General features: G+C 46.1%; 1 protein-coding gene across 1 annotated transcript in view; it reads right to left on the bottom strand.

Moving 5' to 3' along the window:
- Positions 1–4240: 4240 nt before the first annotated feature.
- LOC110491184 (IQ motif and SEC7 domain-containing protein 1) overlaps positions 4241–21804 on the bottom strand; it is a 78716-nt gene continuing 61152 nt past the window's right edge. The window contains exons 13-14 of the mRNA XM_090204042.1: positions 8096–8145; positions 4241–6423 (exon numbers count right to left, since the gene is read on the bottom strand). Coding sequence (XP_090060168.1) covers positions 5107–6423; positions 8096–8145 — 1367 coding nt within the window. The 3' untranslated portion in view covers positions 4241–5106. The remainder of the gene's footprint in view (positions 6424–8095; positions 8146–21804) is intronic.

Genomic DNA, 21804 nt, shown 5'->3' with positions numbered 1-21804 from the left:
GTCTAAGAGGATGGCCTGGGAATGCTGATATGTCTAAGAGGATGGCCTGGGAATGCTGATATGTCTAAGAGGATGGCCTGGGAATGCTGATATGTCTAAGAGGATGGCCTGGGAATGCTGATATGTCTAAGAGGATGGCCTGGGAATGCTGATATGTCTAAGAGGATGGCCTGGGAACTCTGATATGTCTAAGAGGATGGCCTGGGAACACTGATATGTCTAAGAGGATGGCCTGGGAACGCCTATATTTTGTTATGTTTTTTTTGCTCCATCCAAATATATATATATTTGTAAGTGTACCCGTTTTATACAGTGACCAGAAAATGTTAGTTCAAGTACAAGCATACCAGTATTTTCAGTAGGACAGATTTTCTCTATATTTGTACTTTATCTTGGGTAAATTGTAAAAATAATATTTCCGTGGCAGTAAGTGATAATGACTTGAAAGAACGTATAAAATGCTCAATGACTTCATAAATTGTTTTATTAGAATTCCTGAAAGTATTGAGGGAGTTGCGCTGGTAAAATTGTTTTGCAAATACTAAACTAATATATTTACAGTACACATGTTTTTTTTGTGTAAACTACAAGAAATCTAAATAGGGAAACATGCTTTCTATCATTACTAAATCGTGTGTAAACCTAATGCTAATCGTGGGTGTGTAAACGTAATGCTAATCATGGGTGTGTAAACCTAATGCTAATCGTGTTAGTGTAAACCTAATGCTAATCGTGGGAGTGTAAACCTAATGCTAATCGTGGGTGTGTAAACCTAATGCTAATCGTGGGAGTGTAAACCTGCTAATCGTGGGTGTGTAAACCTAATGCTAATCGTGGGAGTGTAAACCTAGTGCTAATCGTGGGAGTGTAAACCTAATGCTAATCGTGGGAGTGTAAACTTAATGCTAATCGTGGGTGTGTAAACCTAATGCTAATCGTGGGAGTGTAAAGCTAATGCCAATCGTGGGTGTGTAAACCTAATGCTAATCGTGGGAGTGTAAACCTAGTGCTAATTGTGGGTGTGTAAACCTAATGCTAATCATGGGTGTGTAAAGCCCCAAGATATTTTCACATTCTATACTGGAATGGTTGGGACAGAAGCCCCAAGATATTTTCATATTCTCTACTGGAATGGTTGGGACAGAAGCCCCAAGATGTTTTCATATTCTATACTGGAATGGTTGGGACAGAAGCCCCAAGATATTTTCATATTCTATACTGGCATGGTTGGGACAGAAGACCCAAGATATTTTCATATTCTATACTGGAATGGTTGGGACAGAAGCCCCAAGATATTTTCATATTCTGTACTGGCATGGTTGGGACAGAAGACCCAAGATATTTTCATATTCTATACTGGAATGGTTGGGACAGAAGCCCCAAGATATTTTCATATTCTGTACTGGCATGGTTGGGACAGAAGACCCAAGATATTTTCATATTCTGTACTGGCATGGTTGGGACAGAAGACCCAAGATATTTTCATATTCTGTACTGGCATGGTTGGGACAGAAGCCCCAAGATATTTTCATATTCTGTACTGGTATGGTTGGGACAGAAGCCCCAAGATATTTTCATATTCTGTACTGGTATGGTTGGGACAGAAGCCCAAAGATATTTTCATATTCTGTACTGGTATGGTTGGGACAGAAGCCCCAAGATATTTTCATATTCTGTACTGGTATGGTTGGGACCGAAGACCCAAGATATTTTCATATTCTGTACTGGTATGGTTGGGACAGAAGCCCCAAGATATTTTCATATTCTATACTAGAATGTTTGGGGCAGAAGCCCCAAGATATTTTCATATTCTGTACTGGTATGGTTGGGACAGAAGCCCCAAGATATTTTCATATTCTGTACTGGAATGGTTGGGACAGAAGACCCAAGATATTTTCATATTCTGTACTGGCATGGTTGGGACAGAAGCCCCAAGATATTTTCATATTCTGTACTGGCATGGTTGGCTCATTCCACTGTACCAAATATACAGTATATTCAAAGAAAATCATTGACAAATATTTGATAGGACTACAAGACATTTCACCTGTTGTTGTCCCAAGTGATTGGGGAGTGTTTAGGATGTAACACTTATAGTCCTCCAGCACTTTGGATTTGAAATCATACAGTCACTATGAGGTCAAAGTGCAATGTTTCCAAACACTATTTCATTCACGTGGATGCTACCATGATTACGGATAATCCTGAATTAATCATGAATAATGATGAGTAAGAAAGTTACAGAGGCATAAATTATGGTGAGAGGTTAGCATGAGTTGGGGGGTATGATATAAAATGCTAACCTCCCCTGTTATTGTAATGGTGAGAGGTTAGCATGTCTTGGAGGTATGATATAAAATGCAAACCTCCCCTGTTATTATAATGGGGAGAGGTTAGCATGTCTTGGGGGTATGATATAAAATGCTAACCTCCCCTGTTATTGTAATGGGGAGAGGTTAGCATGTCTTGGGGGTATGATATAAAATGCTAACCTCCACTGTTATTGTAATGGGGAGAGGTTAGCATGTCTTGGGGGTATGATATAAAATGCTAACCTCCACTGTTATTGTAATAGGGAGAGGTTAGCATGTCTTGGAGGTATGATATAAAATGCTAACCTCCACTGTTATTGTAATGGGGAGAGGTTAGCATGTCTTGGAGGTATGATATAAAATGCTAACCTCCACTGTTATTGTAATGGGGAGAGGTTAGCATGTCTTGGAGGTATGATATAAAATGCTAACCTCCACTGTTATTGTAATGGGGAGAGGTTAGCATGTCTTGGAGGTATGATATAAAATGCTAACCTCCACTGTTATTGTAATGGGGAGGGGTTAGCATGTCTTGGAGGTATGATATAAAATGCTAACCTCCCCTGTTATTGTAATGGGGAGAGGTTAGCATGTCTTGGGGGTATGATATTCGTGCGTTTGTAACTTTCACACTCATCGTTATTCCCGATTCATTCAGGACCAGCCATAATCATGGTATCATCCACGTTAATGTAGAAGTGTTTAGAAACATATTCTATTCTTATTTACAATAAAAGTGACTCCAAAATGACACAATACATTATTTACAATTCATTTCTATTGGTCACAAAATAATCTGAAACACAACCAAAACAAACAGCAAATGCATTAAACACGTTTGTAAAGTCACATGCTTTGATGTAATCATTGCGTGCTAGGAATATAGGACCAAATAGGAAACCTCAGAACACATACGAGAATTTGTCCCAATACTCTTAAAATGTGGAGACTACATACACAAATTGCTGTCATTTCTAAACGGTTCACCCGATATGATTGAGAATACACTCCAATTAAAGCTGACAGTCACATGTATCATTTCAAAACCTGCTGGAGTACAAAAGAGCCCCCCCCCCCCCCCAAAAAAAAAACGACACATGTGTCACTGTCCCAATACTTTTGGGAGCTCACTGTACCATGAGGTCACACGTACGTACATGCCACACAAAGACACAGAAAACCACTTCCTCTTCAGCAGCACACTCAACTCACGATCTCTCGTTCCTTCTTCTCGCGTCAACTATCAACCTCTATACTGTCCATGAGTCACGGAATGTCTTTACAACTATCAACCTCTATACTGTCCATGAGTCACTGAATGTAATTTTTTTTGTGTGTGTCTTCCTCTAGTCTCTGAGTCTGGAGAGCGAGTCAGACTTTCAGTGAGTTAGTATCTTCCTCTTCCTCTCTTCCTCTTCAGTGAGTTAGTATCTTCCTCTTCCTCTCTTCCTCTTCAGTGAGTTAGTATCTTCCTATTCCTCTCTTCCTCTTCAGTGAGTTAGTATCTTCCTCTTCCTCTCTTCCTCTTCAGTGAGTTAGTATCTTCCTGTTCCTCTTCAGTGAGTTAGTATCTTCCTCTTCCTCTCTACCTCTTCAGTGAGTTAGTATCTTCCTGTTCCTCTTCAGTGAGTTAGCATCTTCCTCTTCAGTGAGTTAGTATCTTCCTCTTCCTCTCTACCTCTTCAGTGAGTTAGTATCTTCCTCTTCAGTGAGTTAGTATCTTCCTCTTCCTCTCTACCTCTTCAGTGAGTTAGTATCTTCCTCTTCAGTGAGTTAGTATCTTCCTCTTCAGTGAGTTAGTATCTTCCTCTTCAGTGAGTTAGTATCTTCCTGTTCCTCTTCAGTGAGTTAGCATCTTCCTCTTCAGTGAGTTAGTATCTTCCTCTTCCTCTCTACCTCTTCAGTGAGTTAGTATCTTTCTCTTCCTCTTCAGTGAGTTAGTATCTTCCTCTCTACCTCTTCAGTGAGTTAGTATCTTCCTCTTCCTCTCTACCTCTTCAGTGAGTTAGTATCTTCCTCTTCAGTGAGTTAGTATCTTCCTCTTCCGCTCTACCTCTTCAGTGAGTTAGTATCTTCCTCTTCAGTGAGTTAGTATCTTCCTCTTCAGTGAGTTAGTATCTTCCTCTTCAGTGAGTTAGTATCTTCCTCTTCAGTGAGTTAGTATCTACCTCTTCAGTGAGTTAGTATCTTCCTGTTCCTCTTCAGTGAGTTAGCATCTTCCTCTTCAGTGAGTTAGTATCTTCCTCTTCCTCTCTACCTCTTCAGTGAGTTAGTATCTTTCTCTTCCTCTTCAGTGAGTTAGTATCTTCCTCTTCAGTGAGTTAGTATCTTCCTCTTCAGTGAGTTATTGTCTTCCTCTTCCTCTTCAGTGAGTTAGTGTCTTCCTCTTCAGTGAGTTAGTGTCTTCCTCTTCAGTGAGTTAGTATCTTCCTCTTCCTCTTCAGTGAGTTAGTATCTTCCTCTTCAGTGAGTTAGTATCTTCCTCTTCAGTGAGTTAGTATCTTCCTCTTCAGTGAGTTAGTATCTACCTCTTCAGTGAGTTAGTATCTTCCTCTTCAGTGAGTTAGTATCTTCCCCTTCCTCTACCTGAATGTGAATCTGTGAGGAAACCGGAGGTGGAAGTAACACAGCCTGAGCAAGTCCCACCTCCTCCTGCCTCTCCCAGAGCGCCGGTGGCCATATTGGATGACCTGGACGTGGCCCCTCTTAAACCTGTAGTTGTCCTGGTCTGACGACCTCAGTCTGACGAGCGGTGCCCCCTGGTGTCTGGGAGGGTTGTTGCGTCTCCTGACACTCACACCACCGTGCTGATGCGGTTGATAGGCTTGGACTTGGAGCTGGTGGTGCTGCCCGACCCCGTGCTGCTGTTGCCCCCGCCAGACCCCTGCTGCCCTCCTTGGAGCTGGGGTGGGTGGCTGGGCGGCTGGCTGGGCGGCTGGAGCTGGAGGGTGTAGGGGGAGAGAGGGGTAAGCGGGGTGTGAGGGGAGGAAGGAGGGGGTAAAGGGGAGTGAGGAGGGGGAGGGGGTATGGAGGAGAGCGGGAGGTACTGGGCGTGGCTGTGGGCGTCGGCCTGTGGAACGTGCCGGGCGGAAGGGGTCTGTGGGGGCGGGGCGGCAAAGATGAAGTGAGTCTGGTGCTGAGGGTGTTGGGTGAGATGGGGGCTGAGGGAAAGGCCGGGATGGGGGCTGTGGTTGTGGGAATGAGCGGTAAGATGAGGGACATGGGTGTGGGCGTGAGGGTGGGGCTGCGAGCGCGAGAGAGTAAGAGGGATCTTGGCGCCTCCTCCTCCTCCTCGACCGTGAGTGGAGTGTGTGTGGTAGAGGGTCGGGGGCCCCGGGGAGTGAGGAGAATGTGGAGAAAGGGGCGGAGGGGGGCAGCCTACCCCCATAGAAACACCCATGTTGGTATAGAACCCCCCCTGACCCTGTACACCATGCTGCTGCAGCTGGGAGGGAGCAGGACCGGGGCCCGGCCGCTTGGGGACCCCAACCAGGGGGCCCCTGTGGATGGTATGAGGCCCAGGGGCCCCTTGGGTGGTGGAGGAGGGCTGACTGGGAGCGGGCCCTGTCTGGGCGTGGTAGCGGTGGTGGTGATGGTAGTAGGATGGAGGAGGCTGCTGCCCTGCGGTACTGTTGTGGCAGTACTGGGCGTGCAGGGCCTGGATCTTGGAGGGCCCTCCTGGGTCGGAGTTGCTGAGGGCGGAGGGGGAGTGTGGGGGCGGGCCGCCGGTGGTGGGCGGGGGGACAGGTGCAGGGTAGTGTGGCAGCCCAGGTGGGAGGAGAGGGGGGAGAGAGGGGAGAGGACCAGGGGGCTTGGTGTTGGAGCGCTTGCTCCCAAACAGGGAACCCAGGAAGGAGCCTCCACTGCCCCCTCCCCCTCCAGACCCGCTCCCCAGGGCTCCCGTCCCCCCTTGGTCTCCGCTGCTGGGACCCAGTGCCGTCGTCCCAGTAGCGGTATTGTGATTTAGCCCCGGCCCACCCCCCACCCCCGTCCCGGGGCTCAGGATGGGGTGGTGAGGCCGGTAGTCTTGGATGTCATAGCAGCCGGGTGGCATTACACCCCCAGCCATGTGGGGGCGCTGATGAGGCCTGGGACTGTTAATGATGGAGCCCTGACCAGAGAAGGATAGGAAGAGAGAGATGAGAGATGAGGAGAGAAAAAGAGGAGGGGAAGATAGAGACAGAAGGGAGGAGGGAGAGAGGAGAGAGAGAGACAGAGGGGAGGTGGGAGAGAGGAGGGAGAGAGGAGAGAGAGGAGAGAGAGACAGAGGGGAGGAGGGAGAGAGAGACAGACGGGAGGAGGGAGAGAGGAGAGAGAGACGGAGGGGAGGAGGGACAGAGGAGAGAGAGACGGAGGGGAGGAGGGAGAGTGGAGAGAGAGGAGAGAGAGACAGAGGGGAGGAGGGAGAGAGGAGAGAGAGGAGAGAGAGACAGAGGGGAGGAGGGAGAGAGGAGAGAGAGACAGAGGGGAGGAGGGAGAGAGGAGAGAGAGACAGAGGGGAGGAGGGAGAGAGGAGAGAGAGACAGAGGGGAGGAGGGTCAGTAAAGTGCTGTTTTTATTTCATCATTATAAGGACAGAACACACACCTCCGACACTGACGACAGATGTTAAATAACACCAATAAAGTTAACAGCCTAAAAGACATGCCATATCTATGTTACTGCCATCCCATCAGCAACTGGTGAGGCAAACACATGCATGTAAGGCCCTTTCAATCCACCACGATATCAAGCAGTAGTGAATAGTACCATGCAGGGTATTGAAAACATCCAGAAGCATCATGCCATATTGCAGTGGTAGTTTGATTGGGGAGGAACCCACCCCTCCCTGTCCCTTCTATATCAGACTAGCAGACCAACACTGACCCTCCCCTGTCCCTTCTATATCAGACTAGCAGACCAACACTGACCTCCCCCCCCTTCTCCTGTCCCCTCTATATCAGACCAACACTGCCCCCCCCCTTCTCCTGTCCCCTCTATATCAGACTAGCAGACCAACACTGACCCCCCCCCTAACCCTTCTATATCAGACTAGCAGACCAACACTGACCCCCCCCCCCTTCTCCTGTCCCCTCTATATCAGACTAGCAGACCAACACTGACCCTCCCCTGTCCCTTCTATATCAGACTAGCAGACCAACACTGACCTCCCCCCTTCTCCTGTCCACTCTATATCAGACTAGCAGACCAACACTGACCCCCCCCTAACCCTTCTATATCAGACTAGCAGACCAACACTGACCCCCCCCTAACCCTTCTATATCAGACTAGCAGACCAACACTGACCTCCCCCCCTTCTCCTGTCCCCTCTATATCAGACTAGCAGACCAACACTGACCCCCCCCCCCCTTCTCCTGTCCCCTCTATATCAGACTAGCAGACCAACACTGACCACCCCCCCCCCCCTTCTCCTGTCCCCTCTATATCAGACTAGCAGACCAACACTGCCCCCCCCCTTCTCCTGTCCCCTCTATATCAGACTAGCAGACCAACACTGACCTCCCCCCCATCCCCTCTATATCAGACTAGCAGACCAACACTGACCCCCCCCCCCTTCTCCTGTCCCCTCTATATCAGACTAGCAGACCAACACTGACCCCCCCCCCCCATCCCCTCTATATCAGACTAGCAGACCAACACTGACCCCCCCCCCCTTCTCCTGTCCCCTCTATATCAGACTAGCAGACCAACACTGACCTCCCCCCCCCCCTTCTCCTGTCCCCTCTATATCAGACTAGCAGACCAACACTGACCCCCCCCCCCCCCCAGACTAGCAGACTTACTTCCATAGTGCTGTCCAGAGAGCCAACACTGTTCCGGCGGCCCCGCTTTCCTGCACCCAGCAAGGAATAACAAAAGTCATATATTGTGGTGTCATGTAGACTGCATTGTTGCTGTATCAGTGAACACTAACACGAGATTCTAATGTGGACTATTTCTCTCTAAACTACAGTTCTGCTGTTGGGACAGCAGGTGGATAACTACAGTTCTCCTGTAGGACAGCAGGTGGATAACTACAGTTCTCCTGTAGGACAGAAGGTGGATAACTACAGTTCTCCTGTTGGGACAGCAGGTGGATAACTACAGTTCTCCTGTAGGACAGCAGGTGGATAACTACAGTTCTCCTGTAGGACAGAAGGTGGATAACTACAGTTCTCCTGTAGGACAGCAGGTGGATAACTACAGTTCTCCTGTAGGACAGCAGGTGGATAACTACAGTTCTCCTGTTGGGACAGCAGGTGGATAACTACAGTTCTCCTGTAGGACAGAAGGTGGATAACTACAGTTCTCCTGTAGGACAGCAGGTGGATAACTACAGTTCTCCTGTTGGGACAGCAGGTGGATAACTACAGTTCTCCTGTTGGGACAGCAGGTGGATAACTACAGTTCTCCTGTAGGACAGAAGGTGGATAACTACAGTTCTCCTGTAGGACAGCAGGTGGATAACTACAGTTCTCCTGTAGGACAGCAGGTGGATAACTACAGTTCTCCTGTTGGGACAGCAGGTGGATAACTACAGTTCTCCTGTAGGACAGAAGGTGGATAACTACAGTTCTCCTGTAGGACAGAAGGTGGATAACTACAGTTCTCCTGTTGGGACAGCAGGTGGATAACTACAGTTCTCCTGTAGGACAGCAGGTGGATAACTACAGTTCTCCTGTTGGGACAGCAGGTGGATAACTACAGTTCTCCTGTAGGACAGCAGGTGGATAACTACAGTTCTCCTGTTGGGACAGCAGGTGGATAACTACAGTTCTCCTGTAGGACAGAAGGTGGATAACTACAGTTCTCCTGTAGGACAGCAGGTGGATAACTACAGTTCTCCTGTAGGACAGCAGGTGGATAACTACAGTTCTCCTGTTGGGACAGCAGGTGGATAACTACAGTTCTCCTGTAGGACAGAAGGTGGATAACTACAGTTCTCCTGTAGGACAGAAGGTGGATAACTACAGTTCTCCTGTTGGGACAGCAGGTGGATAACTACAGTTCTCCTGTAGGACAGCAGGTGGATAACTACAGTTCTCCTGTTGGGACAGCAGGTGGATAACTACAGTTCTCCTGTTGGGACAGCAGGTGGATAACTACAGTTCTCCTGTAGGACAGCAGGTGGATAACTACAGTTCTGCTGTTGGGACAGCAGGTGGATAACTACAGTTCTCCTGTAGGACAGAAGGTGGATAACTACAGTTCTCCTGTAGGACAGAAGGTGGATAACTACAGTTCTCCTGTTGGGACAGCAGGTGGATAACTACAGTTCTCCTGTTGGGACAGCAGGTGGATAACTACAGTTCTCCTGTAGGACAGAAGGTGGATAACTACAGTTCTCCTGTAGGACAGAAGGTGGATAACTACAGTTCTCCTGTAGGACAGCAGGTGGATAACTACAGTTCTCCTGTAGGACAGCAGGTGGATAACTACAGTTCTCCTGTTGGGACAGCAGGTGGATAACTACAGTTCTCCTGTAAGACAGCAGGTGGATAACTACAGTTCTCCTGTTGGGACAGCAGGTGGATAACTACAGTTCTCCTGTAGGACAGCAGGTGGATAACTACAGTTCTCCTGTAGGACAGCAGGTGGATAACTACAGTTCTCCTGTAGGACAGAAGGTGGATAACTACAGTTCTCCTGTTGGGACAGCAGGTGGATAACTACAGTTCTCCTGTAGGACAGCAGGTGGATAACTACAGTTCTCCTGTAGGACAGCAGGTGGATAACTACAGTTCTCCTGTTGGGACAGCAGGTGGATAACTACAGTTCTCCTGTAGGACAGCAGGTGGATAACTACAGTTCTCCTGTTGGGACAGCAGGTGGATAACTACAGTTCTCCTGTAGGACAGCAGGTGGATAACTACTATTCATGAGGAGACAGACCACCAGATATACCCTGGTATTATGTAGCTGAGGCAGACCACCAGATATACCCTGGTATTATGTATTCATGAGGAGACAGACCACCAGACATACCCTGGTATTATGTAGCTGAGGAGACAGACCACCAGATATACCCTGGTATTATGTAGTCATGAGGAGACAGACCACCAGATATACCCTGGTATTATGTAGTCATGAGGAGACAGACCACCAGATGTACCCTGGTATTATGTAGTCATGAGGAGACAGACCACCAGATATACCCAGGTATTTTGTAGTCATGAGGAGACAGACCAAAAGATATAACCTGGTATTATGTAGTCACTAGGAGACAGATCACCAGATATACCCTGGTATTATGTAGTCATGAGGAGACAGACCACCAGATATACCCAGGTATTATGTAGTCATGAGGAGACAGACAAGATATACCCTGGTATTGTGGAGACAGACCACCAGATATACCCTGGTATTATGTAGTCATGTGGAGACAGACCACCAGATATACCCAGGTATTATGTAGTCATGAGGAGACAGACCAGATATACCCTGGTATTATGTAGCCACGAGGAGACAGACCACCAGATATACCCTGGTATTATTTGGCTGAGGAGACAGACCACCAGATATACCCTGGTATTATGTAGTCATGTGGAGACAGACCACCAGATATACCCTGGTATTATGTAGCTGAGGAGACAGACCACCAGAAATACCCTGGTATTATGGAGACAGACCACCAGATATACCCTGGTATTATGTAGTCATGAGGAGACAGACTACCAGATATACCCTGGTATTATGTAGTCATGAGGAGACAGACCACCAGATATACCCTGGTATTATGTAGTCATGAGGAGACAAACCACCAGATATACCCTGGTATTATGTATTCATGAGGAGACAGACCACCAGACATACCCTGGCATTATGTAGCTGAGGAGACAGACCACCAGATATACCCTGGCATTATGTAGCTGAGGAGACAGACCACCAGATAGATATACCCTGGTATTATGTAGTCATGAGGAGACAGACCATCAGATATACGCTGGTATTATATAGCTGAGGAGACAGACCACCATATATACCCTGGTATTCTGTAGTCATGAGGAGACAGACCACCAGATATACCCTGGCATTATGTATTCATGAGGAGACAGACCACCAGATATACCCTGGCATTATGTAGCTGAGGAGACAGACCACCAGATAGATATACCCTGGTATTATGTAGTCATGAGGAGACACACCACCAGATATACCCTGGTATTATGTAGTCATGAGGAGACAGACCACCATATATACCCTGGTATTATGTAGTCATGAGGAGACAGACCACCAGATATACCCTGGTATTATGTAGTCATGAGGAGACAGACCACCAGATATAACCTGGTATTATGTAGTCACTAGGAGACAGATCACCAGATATACCCTGGTATTATGTAGTCATGAGGAGACAGACCACCAGATATACCCTGGTATTGTGGAGACAGACCACCAGATATTCCCTGGTATTATGTAGTCATGAGGAGACAGACCCACAGATATACCCAGGTATTATGTAGTCATGAGGAGACAGACCAGATATACCCTGGTATTATGTAGCCACGTGGAGACAGACCACCAGATATACCCAGGTATTATTTGGCTGAGGAGACAGACCACCAGATATACCCTGGTATTATGTAGTCATGTGGAGACAGACCACCAGATATACCCTGGTATTATGTAGTCATGAGGAGACAGACCACCAGATAAACCCTGGTATTATGTAGTCATGAGGAGACAGACCACCAGATATACCCTGGTATTATGGAGACAGACCACCAGATATACCCTGGTATTATGTAGTCATGAGGAGACAGACCACCAGATATACCCTGGTATTATGGAGACAGACCACCATATATACCCTGGTATTATGTAGTCATGAGGAGACAGACCACCAGATATACCCTGGTATTATGTAGTCATGAGGAGACAGACCACCAGATATACCCTGGTATTATGTAGCTGAGGAGGCAGACCACCAGATATACCCTGGTATTATGTAGCTGAGGAGGCAGACCACCAGATATACCCTGGTATTATGTAGTCATGAGGAGATAGACCATCCGATATACCCTGGTATTATGTAGTCATGAGGAGATAGACCATCAGATATAGCCTGGTATTATGTAGCTGAGGAGACAGACCAGATATACCCTGGTATTATGTAGCCACGAGGAGACAGACCACCAGATATACCCTGGTATTATTTGGCTGAGGAGACAGACCACCAGATATACCCTGGTATTATGTAGTCATGTGGAGACAGACCACCAGATATACCCTGGTATTATGTAGCTGAGGAGACAGACCACCAGAAATACCCTGGTATTATGGAGACAGACCACCAGATATACCCTGGTATTATGTAGTCATGAGGAGACAGACTACCAGATATACCCTGGTATTATGTAGTCATGAGGAGACAGACCACCAGCTATACCCTGGTATTATGTAGTCATGAGGAGACAAACCACCAGATATACCCTGGTATTATGTATTCATGAGGAGACAGACCACCAGACATACCCTGGCATTATGTAGCTGAGGAGACAGACCACCAGATATACCCTGGCATTATGTAGCTGAGGAGACAGACCACCAGATAGATATACCCTGGTATTATGTAGTCATGAGGAGACAGACCACCATATATACCCTGGTATTATGTAGTCATGAGGAGACAGACCACCAGATATACCCTGGTATTATGTAGTCATGAGGAGACAGACCACCAGATATAACCTGGTATTATGTAGTCACTAGGAGACAGATCACCAGATATACCCTAGTATTATGTAGTCATGAGGAGACAGACCACCAGATATACCCTGGTATTGTGGAGACAGACCACCAGATATACCCTGGTATTATGTAGTCATGAGGAGACAGACCCACAGATATACCCAGGTATTACTTCCGGCGCCGACAGAGATGGCCGCCTCGCTTCGCGTTCCTAGGAAACTATGCAGTTTTTTGTTTTTTTACGTGTTATTTCTTACATTAGTACCCCAGGTCATCTTAGGTTTCATTACATACAGTCGAGAAGAACTACTGAATATAAGATCAGCATCAACTCACCATCAGTACGACCAAGAATATGTTTTTCGCGACGCGGATCCTGTGTTCTGCCTTACAAACAGGACAACGGAGTGGATCCTATGCAGCGACCCAAAAAAACGACTCCGAAAGAGAGGGAAACGAGGCGGTCTTCTGGTCAGACTCCGGAGACGGGCACAGCGCGCACCACTCCCTAGCATTCTTCTTGCCAATGTCCAGTCTCTTGACAACAAGGTTGATGAAATCCGAGCAAGGGTAGCATTCCAGAGGGACATCAGAGACTGTAACGTTCTTTGCTTCACGGAAACGTGGCTTACTGGAGAGACGCTATCCGAAGCGGTGCAGCCAACAGGTTTCTCCACGCATCGCGCAGACAGGAAAAAACATCTTTCTGGTAAAAAGAGGGGCGGGGGCGTATGCCTTATGACTAACGTGACATGGTGCGATGAAAGAAACATACAGGAACTCAAATCCTTCTGTTCACCTGATTTAGAATTCCTCACAATCAAATGTAGACCGCATTATCTACCAAGAGAATTCTCTTCGATTATAATCACAGCCGTATATATCCCCCCCCAAGCAGACACATCGATGGCTCTGAACGAACTTTATTTAACTCTCTGCAAACTGGAAACAATTTATCCGGAGGCTGCATTCATTGTAGCTGGGGATTTTAACAAGGCTAATCTGAAAACAAGACTCCCCAAATTTTATCAGCATATCGATTGCGCAACCAGGGGAGGAAAGACCTTGGACCATTGTTACTCTAACTTCCGCGACGCATATAAGGCCCTGCCCCGCCCCCCTTTCGGAAAAGCTGACCACGACTCCATTTTGTTGATCCCTGCCTACAGACAGAAACTAAAACAAGAGGCTCCCACGCTGAGGTCTGTCCAACGCTGGTCCGACCAAGCTGACTCCACACTCCAAGACTGCTTCCATCACGTGGACTGGGAGATGTTTCGTATTGCGTCAGATAACAACATTGACGAATACGCTGATTCGGTGTGCGAGTTCATTAGAACGTGCGTTGAAGATGTCGTTCCCATAGCAACGATTAAAACATTCCCTAACCAGAAACCGTGGATTGATGGCAGCATTCGTGTGAAACTGAAAGCGCGAACCACTGCTTTTAATCAGGGCAAGGTGTCTGGTAACATGACCGAATACAAACAGTGCAGCTATTCCCTCCGCAAGGCTATCAAACAAGCTAAGCGCCAGTACAGAATCTCAATTCAACGGCTCAGACACAAGAGGCATGTGGCAGGGTCTACAGTCAATCACGGACTACAGGAAGAAACCCAGCCCAGTCACGGACCAGGATGTCTTGCTCCCAGGCAGACTAAATAACTTTTTTGCCCGCTTTGAGGACAATACAGTGCCACTGACACGGCCTGCAACGAAAACATGCGGTCTCTCCTTCACTGCAGCCGAGGTGAGTAAGACATTTAAACGTGTTAACCCTCGCAAGGCTGCAGGCCCAGATGGCATCCCCAGCCGCGCCCTCAGAGCATGCGCAGACCAGCTGGCCGGTGTGTTTACGGACATATTCAATCAATCCCTATACCAGTCTGCTGTTCCCACATGCTTCAAGAGGGCCACCATTGTTCCTGTTCCCAAGAAAGCTAAGGTAACTGAGCTAAATGACTACCGCCCCGTAGCACTCACATCCGTCATCATGAAGTGCTTTGAGAGACTAGTCAAGGACCATATCACCTCCACCCTACCTGACACCCTAGACCCACTCCAATTTGCTTACCGCCCAAATAGGTCTACAGACGATGCAATCTCAACCACACTGCACACTGCCCTAACCCATCTGGACAAGAGGAATACCTATGTGAGAATGCTGTTCATCGACTACAGCTCGGCATTCAACACCATAGTACCCTCCAAGCTCGTCATCAAGCTCGAGACCCTGGGTCTCGACCCCGCCCTGTGCAACTGGGTACTGGACTTCCTGACGGGCCGCCCCCAGGTGGTGAGGGTAGGCAACAACATCTCCTCCCCGCTGATCCTCAACACTGGGGCCCCACAAGGTTGCGTTCTGAGCCCTCTCCTGTACTCCCTGTTCACCCACGACTGCGTGGCCACGCACGCCTCCAACTCAATCATCAAGTTTGCGGACGACACAACAGTGGTAGGCTTGATTACCAACAACGATGAGACGGCCTACAGGGAGGAGGTGAGGGCCCTCGGAGTGTGGTGTCAGGAAAACAACCTCACACTCAACGTCAACAAAACTAAGGAGATGATTGTGGACTTCAGGAAACAGCAGAGGGAACACCCCCCTATCCACATCGATGGAACAGTAGTGGAGAGGGTAGCAAGTTTTAAGTTCCTCGGCATACACATCACAGACAAACTGAATTGGTCCACTCACACAGACAGCATCGTGAAGAAGGCGCAGCAGCGCCTCTTCAACCTCAGGAGGCTGAAGAAATTCGGCTTGTCACCAAAAGCACTCACAAACTTCTACAGATGCACAATCGAGAGCATCCTGGCGGGCTGTATCACCGCCTGGTATGGCAACTGCACCGCCCTCAACCGTAAGGCTCTCCAGAGGGTAGTGAGGTCTGCACAACGCATCACCGGGGGCAAACTACCTGCCCTCCAGGACACCTACACCACCCGATGTCACAGGAAGGCCATAAAGATCATCAAGGACATCAACCACCCGAGCCACTGCCTGTTCACCCCGCTATCATCCAGAAGGCGAGGTCAGTACAGGTGCATCAAAGCTGGGACCGAGAGACTGAAAAACAGCTTCTATCTCAAGGCCATCAGACTGTTAAACAGCCACCACTAACATTGAGTGGCTGCTGCCAACACACTGACACTGACTCAACTCCAGCCACTTTAATAATGGGAATTGATGGGAAATGATGTAAATATATCACTAGCCACTTTAAACAATGCTACCTTATATAAATGTTACTTACCCTACATTATTCATCTCATATGCATACGTATATACTGTACTCTATATCATCGACGGTATCCTTATGTAATACTTGTATCACTAGCCACTTTATACTATACTATGCCACTTTGTTTACATACTCATCTCATTTGTACATACTGTACCCGATACCATCTACTGTACCTTGCCTATGCTGCTCTGTACCATCACTCATTCATATATCCTTATGTACATATTCTTTATCCCCTTACACTGTGTACAAGACAGTAGTTTTGGAATTGTTAGTTAGATTACTTGTTATTACTGCATTGTCGGAACTAGAAGCACAAGCATTTCGCTACACTCGCATTAACATCTGCTAACCATGTGTATGTGACAAATAAAATTTGATTTGATTTGATTTGATTTGATTATGTAGTCATGAGGAGACAGACCAGATATACCCTGGTATTATGTAGCCACGTGGAGACAGACCACCAGATATACCCTGGTATTATTTGGCTGAGGAGACAGACCACCAGATATACCCTGGTATTATGTAGTCATGTGGAGACAGACCACCAGATATACCCTGGTATTATGTAGTCATGAGGAGACAGACCACCAGATATACCCTGGTATTATGTAGTCATGAGGAGACAGACCACCAGATATACCCTGGTATTATGGAGACAGACCACCAGATATACCCTGGTATTATGTAGTCATGAGGAGACAGACCACCAGATATACCCTGGTATTATGTAGTCATGAGGAGACAGACCACCAGATATACCCTGGTATTATGTAGCTGAGGAGGCAGACCACCAGATATACCCTGGTATTATGTAGCTGAGGAGGCAGACCACCAGATATACCCTGGTATTATGTAGTCATGAGGAGATAGACCATCCGATATACCCTGGTATTATGTAGTCATGAGGAGATAGACCATCAGATATAGCCTGGTATTATCTAGCTGAGGAGACAGACCACCATATATACCCTGGTATTATGTAGTCATGAGGAGACAGACCACGGTATATACCCTGGTATTATGTAGTCATGAGGAGACAGACCACCAGATATACCCAGGTATTATGTAGTCATGAGGAGATAGACCATCAGATATACCCTGGTATTATGTAGCTGAGGAGATAGACCATCAGATATACCCTGGTATTATGTAGCTGAGGAGACAGACCATCAGATATACCCTGGTATTATGGAGACAGACCATCAGATATACCCTGGTATTATGTAGTCATGAGGAGACAGACCACCAGATATACCCAGGTATTATGTAGTCATGAGGAGATAGACCATCAGATATACCCTGGTATTATGTAGCTAATGAGACAGACCATCAGATATACCCTGTTATTATGGAGACAGACCATCATATATACCCTGGTATTATGTAGCTGAGGAGACAGACCATCAGATATACCCTGATATTATGTAGTCATGAGGAGACAGACCACCATATATACCCTGGTATTATGTAGTCATGAGGAGACAGACCACCAGATATACCTTGGTATTATGGAGACAGACCATCAGATGTACCCTGGTATTATGTAGTCATGAGGAGATAGACCATCAGATATACCCTGGTATTATGTAGCTGAGGAGACAGACCACCAGATATACCCTGGTATTATGGAGACAGACCACCAGATATACCCTGGTATTATGTAGTCATGAGGAGACAGACCACCAGATATACCCTGGTATTATGTATTCATGAGGAGATAGACCACCAGATATACCCTGGTATTATGTAGTCATGAGGAGACAGACCACCAGATATACCCTGGTATTATGTAGCTGAGGAGACAGATCACCAGATATACCCTGGTATTATGTAGTCATGAGGAGACAGACCACCAGATATACCCTGGTATTCTGTAGTCATGAGGAGACAGACCATCAGATATACCCTGGTATTATGTATTCATGAGGAGACAGACCACCAGATATACCCTGGCATTATGTAGCTGAGGAGACAGACCACCAGATAGATATACCCTGGTATTATGTAGTCATGAGGAGACAGACCACCAGATATACCCTGGTATTATGTAGTCATGAGGAGACAGACCACCATATATACCCTGGTATTATGTAGTCATGAGGAGACAGACCACCAGATATACCCTGGTATTATGTAGTCATGAGGAGACAGACCACCAGATATAACCTGGTATTATGTAGTCACTAGGAGACAGATCACCAGATATACCCTGGTATTATGTAGTCATGAGGAGACAGACCACCAGATATACCCTGGTATTGTGGAGACAGACCACCAGATATACCCTGGTATTATGTAGTCATGAGGAGACAGACCCACAGATATACCCAGGTATTATGTAGTCATGAGGAGACAGACCAGATATACCCTGGTATTATGTAGCCACGTGGAGACAGACCACCAGATATACCCTGGTATTATTTGGCTGAGGAGACAGACCACCAGATATACCCTGGTATTATGTAGTCATGTGGAGACAGACCACCAGATATACCCTGGTATTATGTAGTCATGAGGAGACAGACCACCAGATATACCCTGGTATTATGTAGTCATGAGGAGACAGACCACCAGATATACCCTGGTATTATGGAGACAGACCACCAGATATACCCTGGTATTATGTAGTCATGAGGAGACAGACCACCAGATATACCCTGGTATTATGTAGTCATGAGGAGACAGACCACCAGATATACCCTGGTATTATGGAGACAGACCACCAGATATACCCTGGTATTATGTAGTCATGAGGAGACAGACCACCAGATATACCCTGGTATTATGTAGTCATGAGGAGACAGACCACCAGATATACCCTGGTATTATGTAGCTGAGGAGGCAGACCACCAGATATACCCTGGTATTATGTAGCTGAGGAGGCAGACCACCAGATATACCCTGGTATTATGTAGTCATGAGGAGATAGACCATCCAATATACCCTGGTATTATGTAGTCATGAGGAGATAGACCATCAGATATAGCCTGGTATTATGTAGCTGAGGAGACAGACCACCATATATACCCTGGTATTATGTAGTCATGAGGAGACAGACCACGGTATATACCCTGGTATTATGTAGTCATGAGGAGACAGACCACCAGATATACCCAGGTATTATGTAGTCATGAGGAGATAGACCATCAGATATACCCTGGTATTATGTAGCTGAGGAGATAGACCATCAGATATACCCTGGTATTATGTAGCTGAGGAGACAGACCATCAGATATACCCTGGTATTATGGAGACAGACCATCAGATATACCCTGGTATTATGTAGTCATGAGGAGACAGACCACCAGATATACCCAGGTATTATGTAGTCATGAGGAGATAGACCATCAGATATACCCTGGTATTATGTAGCTGAGGAGACAGACCATCAGATATACCCTGGTATTATGGAGACAGACCATCATATATACCCTGGTATTATGTAGCTGAGGAGACAGACCATCAGATATACCCTGATATTATGTAGTCATGAGGAGACAGACCACCATATATACCCTGGTATTATGTAGTCATGAGGAGACAGACCACCAGATATACCCTGGTATTATGTAGTCATGAGGAGACAGACCACCAGATATACCCTGGTATTATGTAGTCATGAGGAGACAGACCACCAGATATACCCTGGTATTATGTAGCTGAGGAGGCAGACCACCAGATATACCCTGGTATTATGTAGCTGAGGAGGCAGACCACCAGATATACCCTGGTATTATGTAGTCATGAGGAGATAGACCATCCAATATACCCTGGTATTATGTAGTCATGAGGAGATAGACCATCAGATATAGCCTGGTATTATGTAGCTGAGGAGACAGACCACCATATATACCCTGGTATTATGTAGTCATGAGGAGACAGACCACGGTATATACCCTGGTATTATGTAGTCATGAGGAGACAGACCACCAGATATACCCAGGTATTATGTAGTCATGAGGAGATAGACCATCAGATATACCCTGGTATTATGTAGCTGAGGAGATAGACCATCAGATATACCCTGGTATTATGTAGCTGAGGAGACAGACCATCAGATATACCCTGGTATTATGGAGACAGACCATCAGATATACCCTGGTATTATGTAGTCATGAGGAGACAGACCACCAGATATACCCAGGTATTATGTAGTCATGAGGAGATAGACCATCAGATATACCCTGGTATTATGTAGCTGAGGAGACAGACCATCAGATATACCCTGGTATTATGGAGACAGACCATCATATATACCCTGGTATTATGTAGCTGAGGAGACAGACCATCAGATATACCCTGATATTATGTAGTCATGAGGAGACAGACCACCATATATACCCTGGTATTATGTAGTCATGAGGAGACAGACCACCAGATATACCTTGGTATTATGGAGACAGACCATCAGATGTACCCTGGTATTATGTAGTCATGAGGAGATAGACCATCAGATATACCCTGGTATTATGTAGCTGAGGAGACAGACCACCAGATATACCCTGGTATTATGGAGACAGACCACCAGATATACCCTGGTATTATGTAGTCATGAGGAGACAGACCACCAGATATACCCTGGTATTATGTAGTCATGAGGGGAAACTGAAATGTTTTCTTGTCACATGTGTATTTCCATTTGCAAAATATTTTGATTAAGCCTGGAATAAAATAATTAAGGGCGACCTATAATTAAATTACATTCATCTTCTGTGTGTTAAATGGCATACGTGTGAATATAGAGTGTGTATAGGCTTGTCTCCCACATGAATGTTCTCTTTGTGCCAGACTCGATTCAAGTGACTTCTGTTCATTTTATACATCTATATATGAATATTTATATCTATGTATGAATATTTATATCTATATATGAATATTTTTTACTACGCTAGGTTAGCTTCAGTTTCAGGTTATTGAAAGAAAAATGATATCCCTAAAGTAGTAAAAGAAAATACTATTTATTATGTTTTTATATATATATATATATATACAGTGCCTTGCGAAAGTATTCGGCCCCCTTGAACTTTGCGACCTTTTGCCACATTTCAGGCTTCAAACATAAAGATATAAAACTGTATTTTTTTTGTGAAGAATCAACAACAAGTGGGACACAATCATGAAGTGGAACGACATTTATTGGATATTTCAAACTTTTTTAACAAATCAAAAACTGAAAAATTGGGCGTGCAGAATTATTCAGCCCCCTTAAGTTAATACTTTGTAGCGCCACCTTTTGCTGCGATTACAGCTGTAAGTCGCTTGGGGTATGTCTCTATCAGTTTTGCACATCGAGAGACTGACATTTTTTCCCATTCCTCCTTGCAAAACAGCTCGAGCTCAGTGAGGTTGGATGGAGAGCATTTGTGAACAGCAGTTTTCAGTTCTTTCCACAGATTCTCGATTGGACTCAGGTCTGGACTTTGACTTGGCCATTCTAACACCTGGATATGTTTATTTTTGAACCATTCCATTGTAGATTTTGCTTTATGTTTTGGATCATTGTCTTGTTGGAAGACAAATCTCCGTCCCAGTCTCAGGTCTTTTGCAGACTCCATCAGGTACTCACA

This window comes from Oncorhynchus mykiss, chromosome 16 (genome assembly GCF_057628025.1).
Source record: "Oncorhynchus mykiss isolate SJ-2025 chromosome 16, ASM5762802v1, whole genome shotgun sequence".
Taxonomy (NCBI): domain Eukaryota; kingdom Metazoa; phylum Chordata; class Actinopteri; order Salmoniformes; family Salmonidae; genus Oncorhynchus; species Oncorhynchus mykiss.
This window is presented reverse-complemented; position numbering and strand designations above follow the sequence as displayed.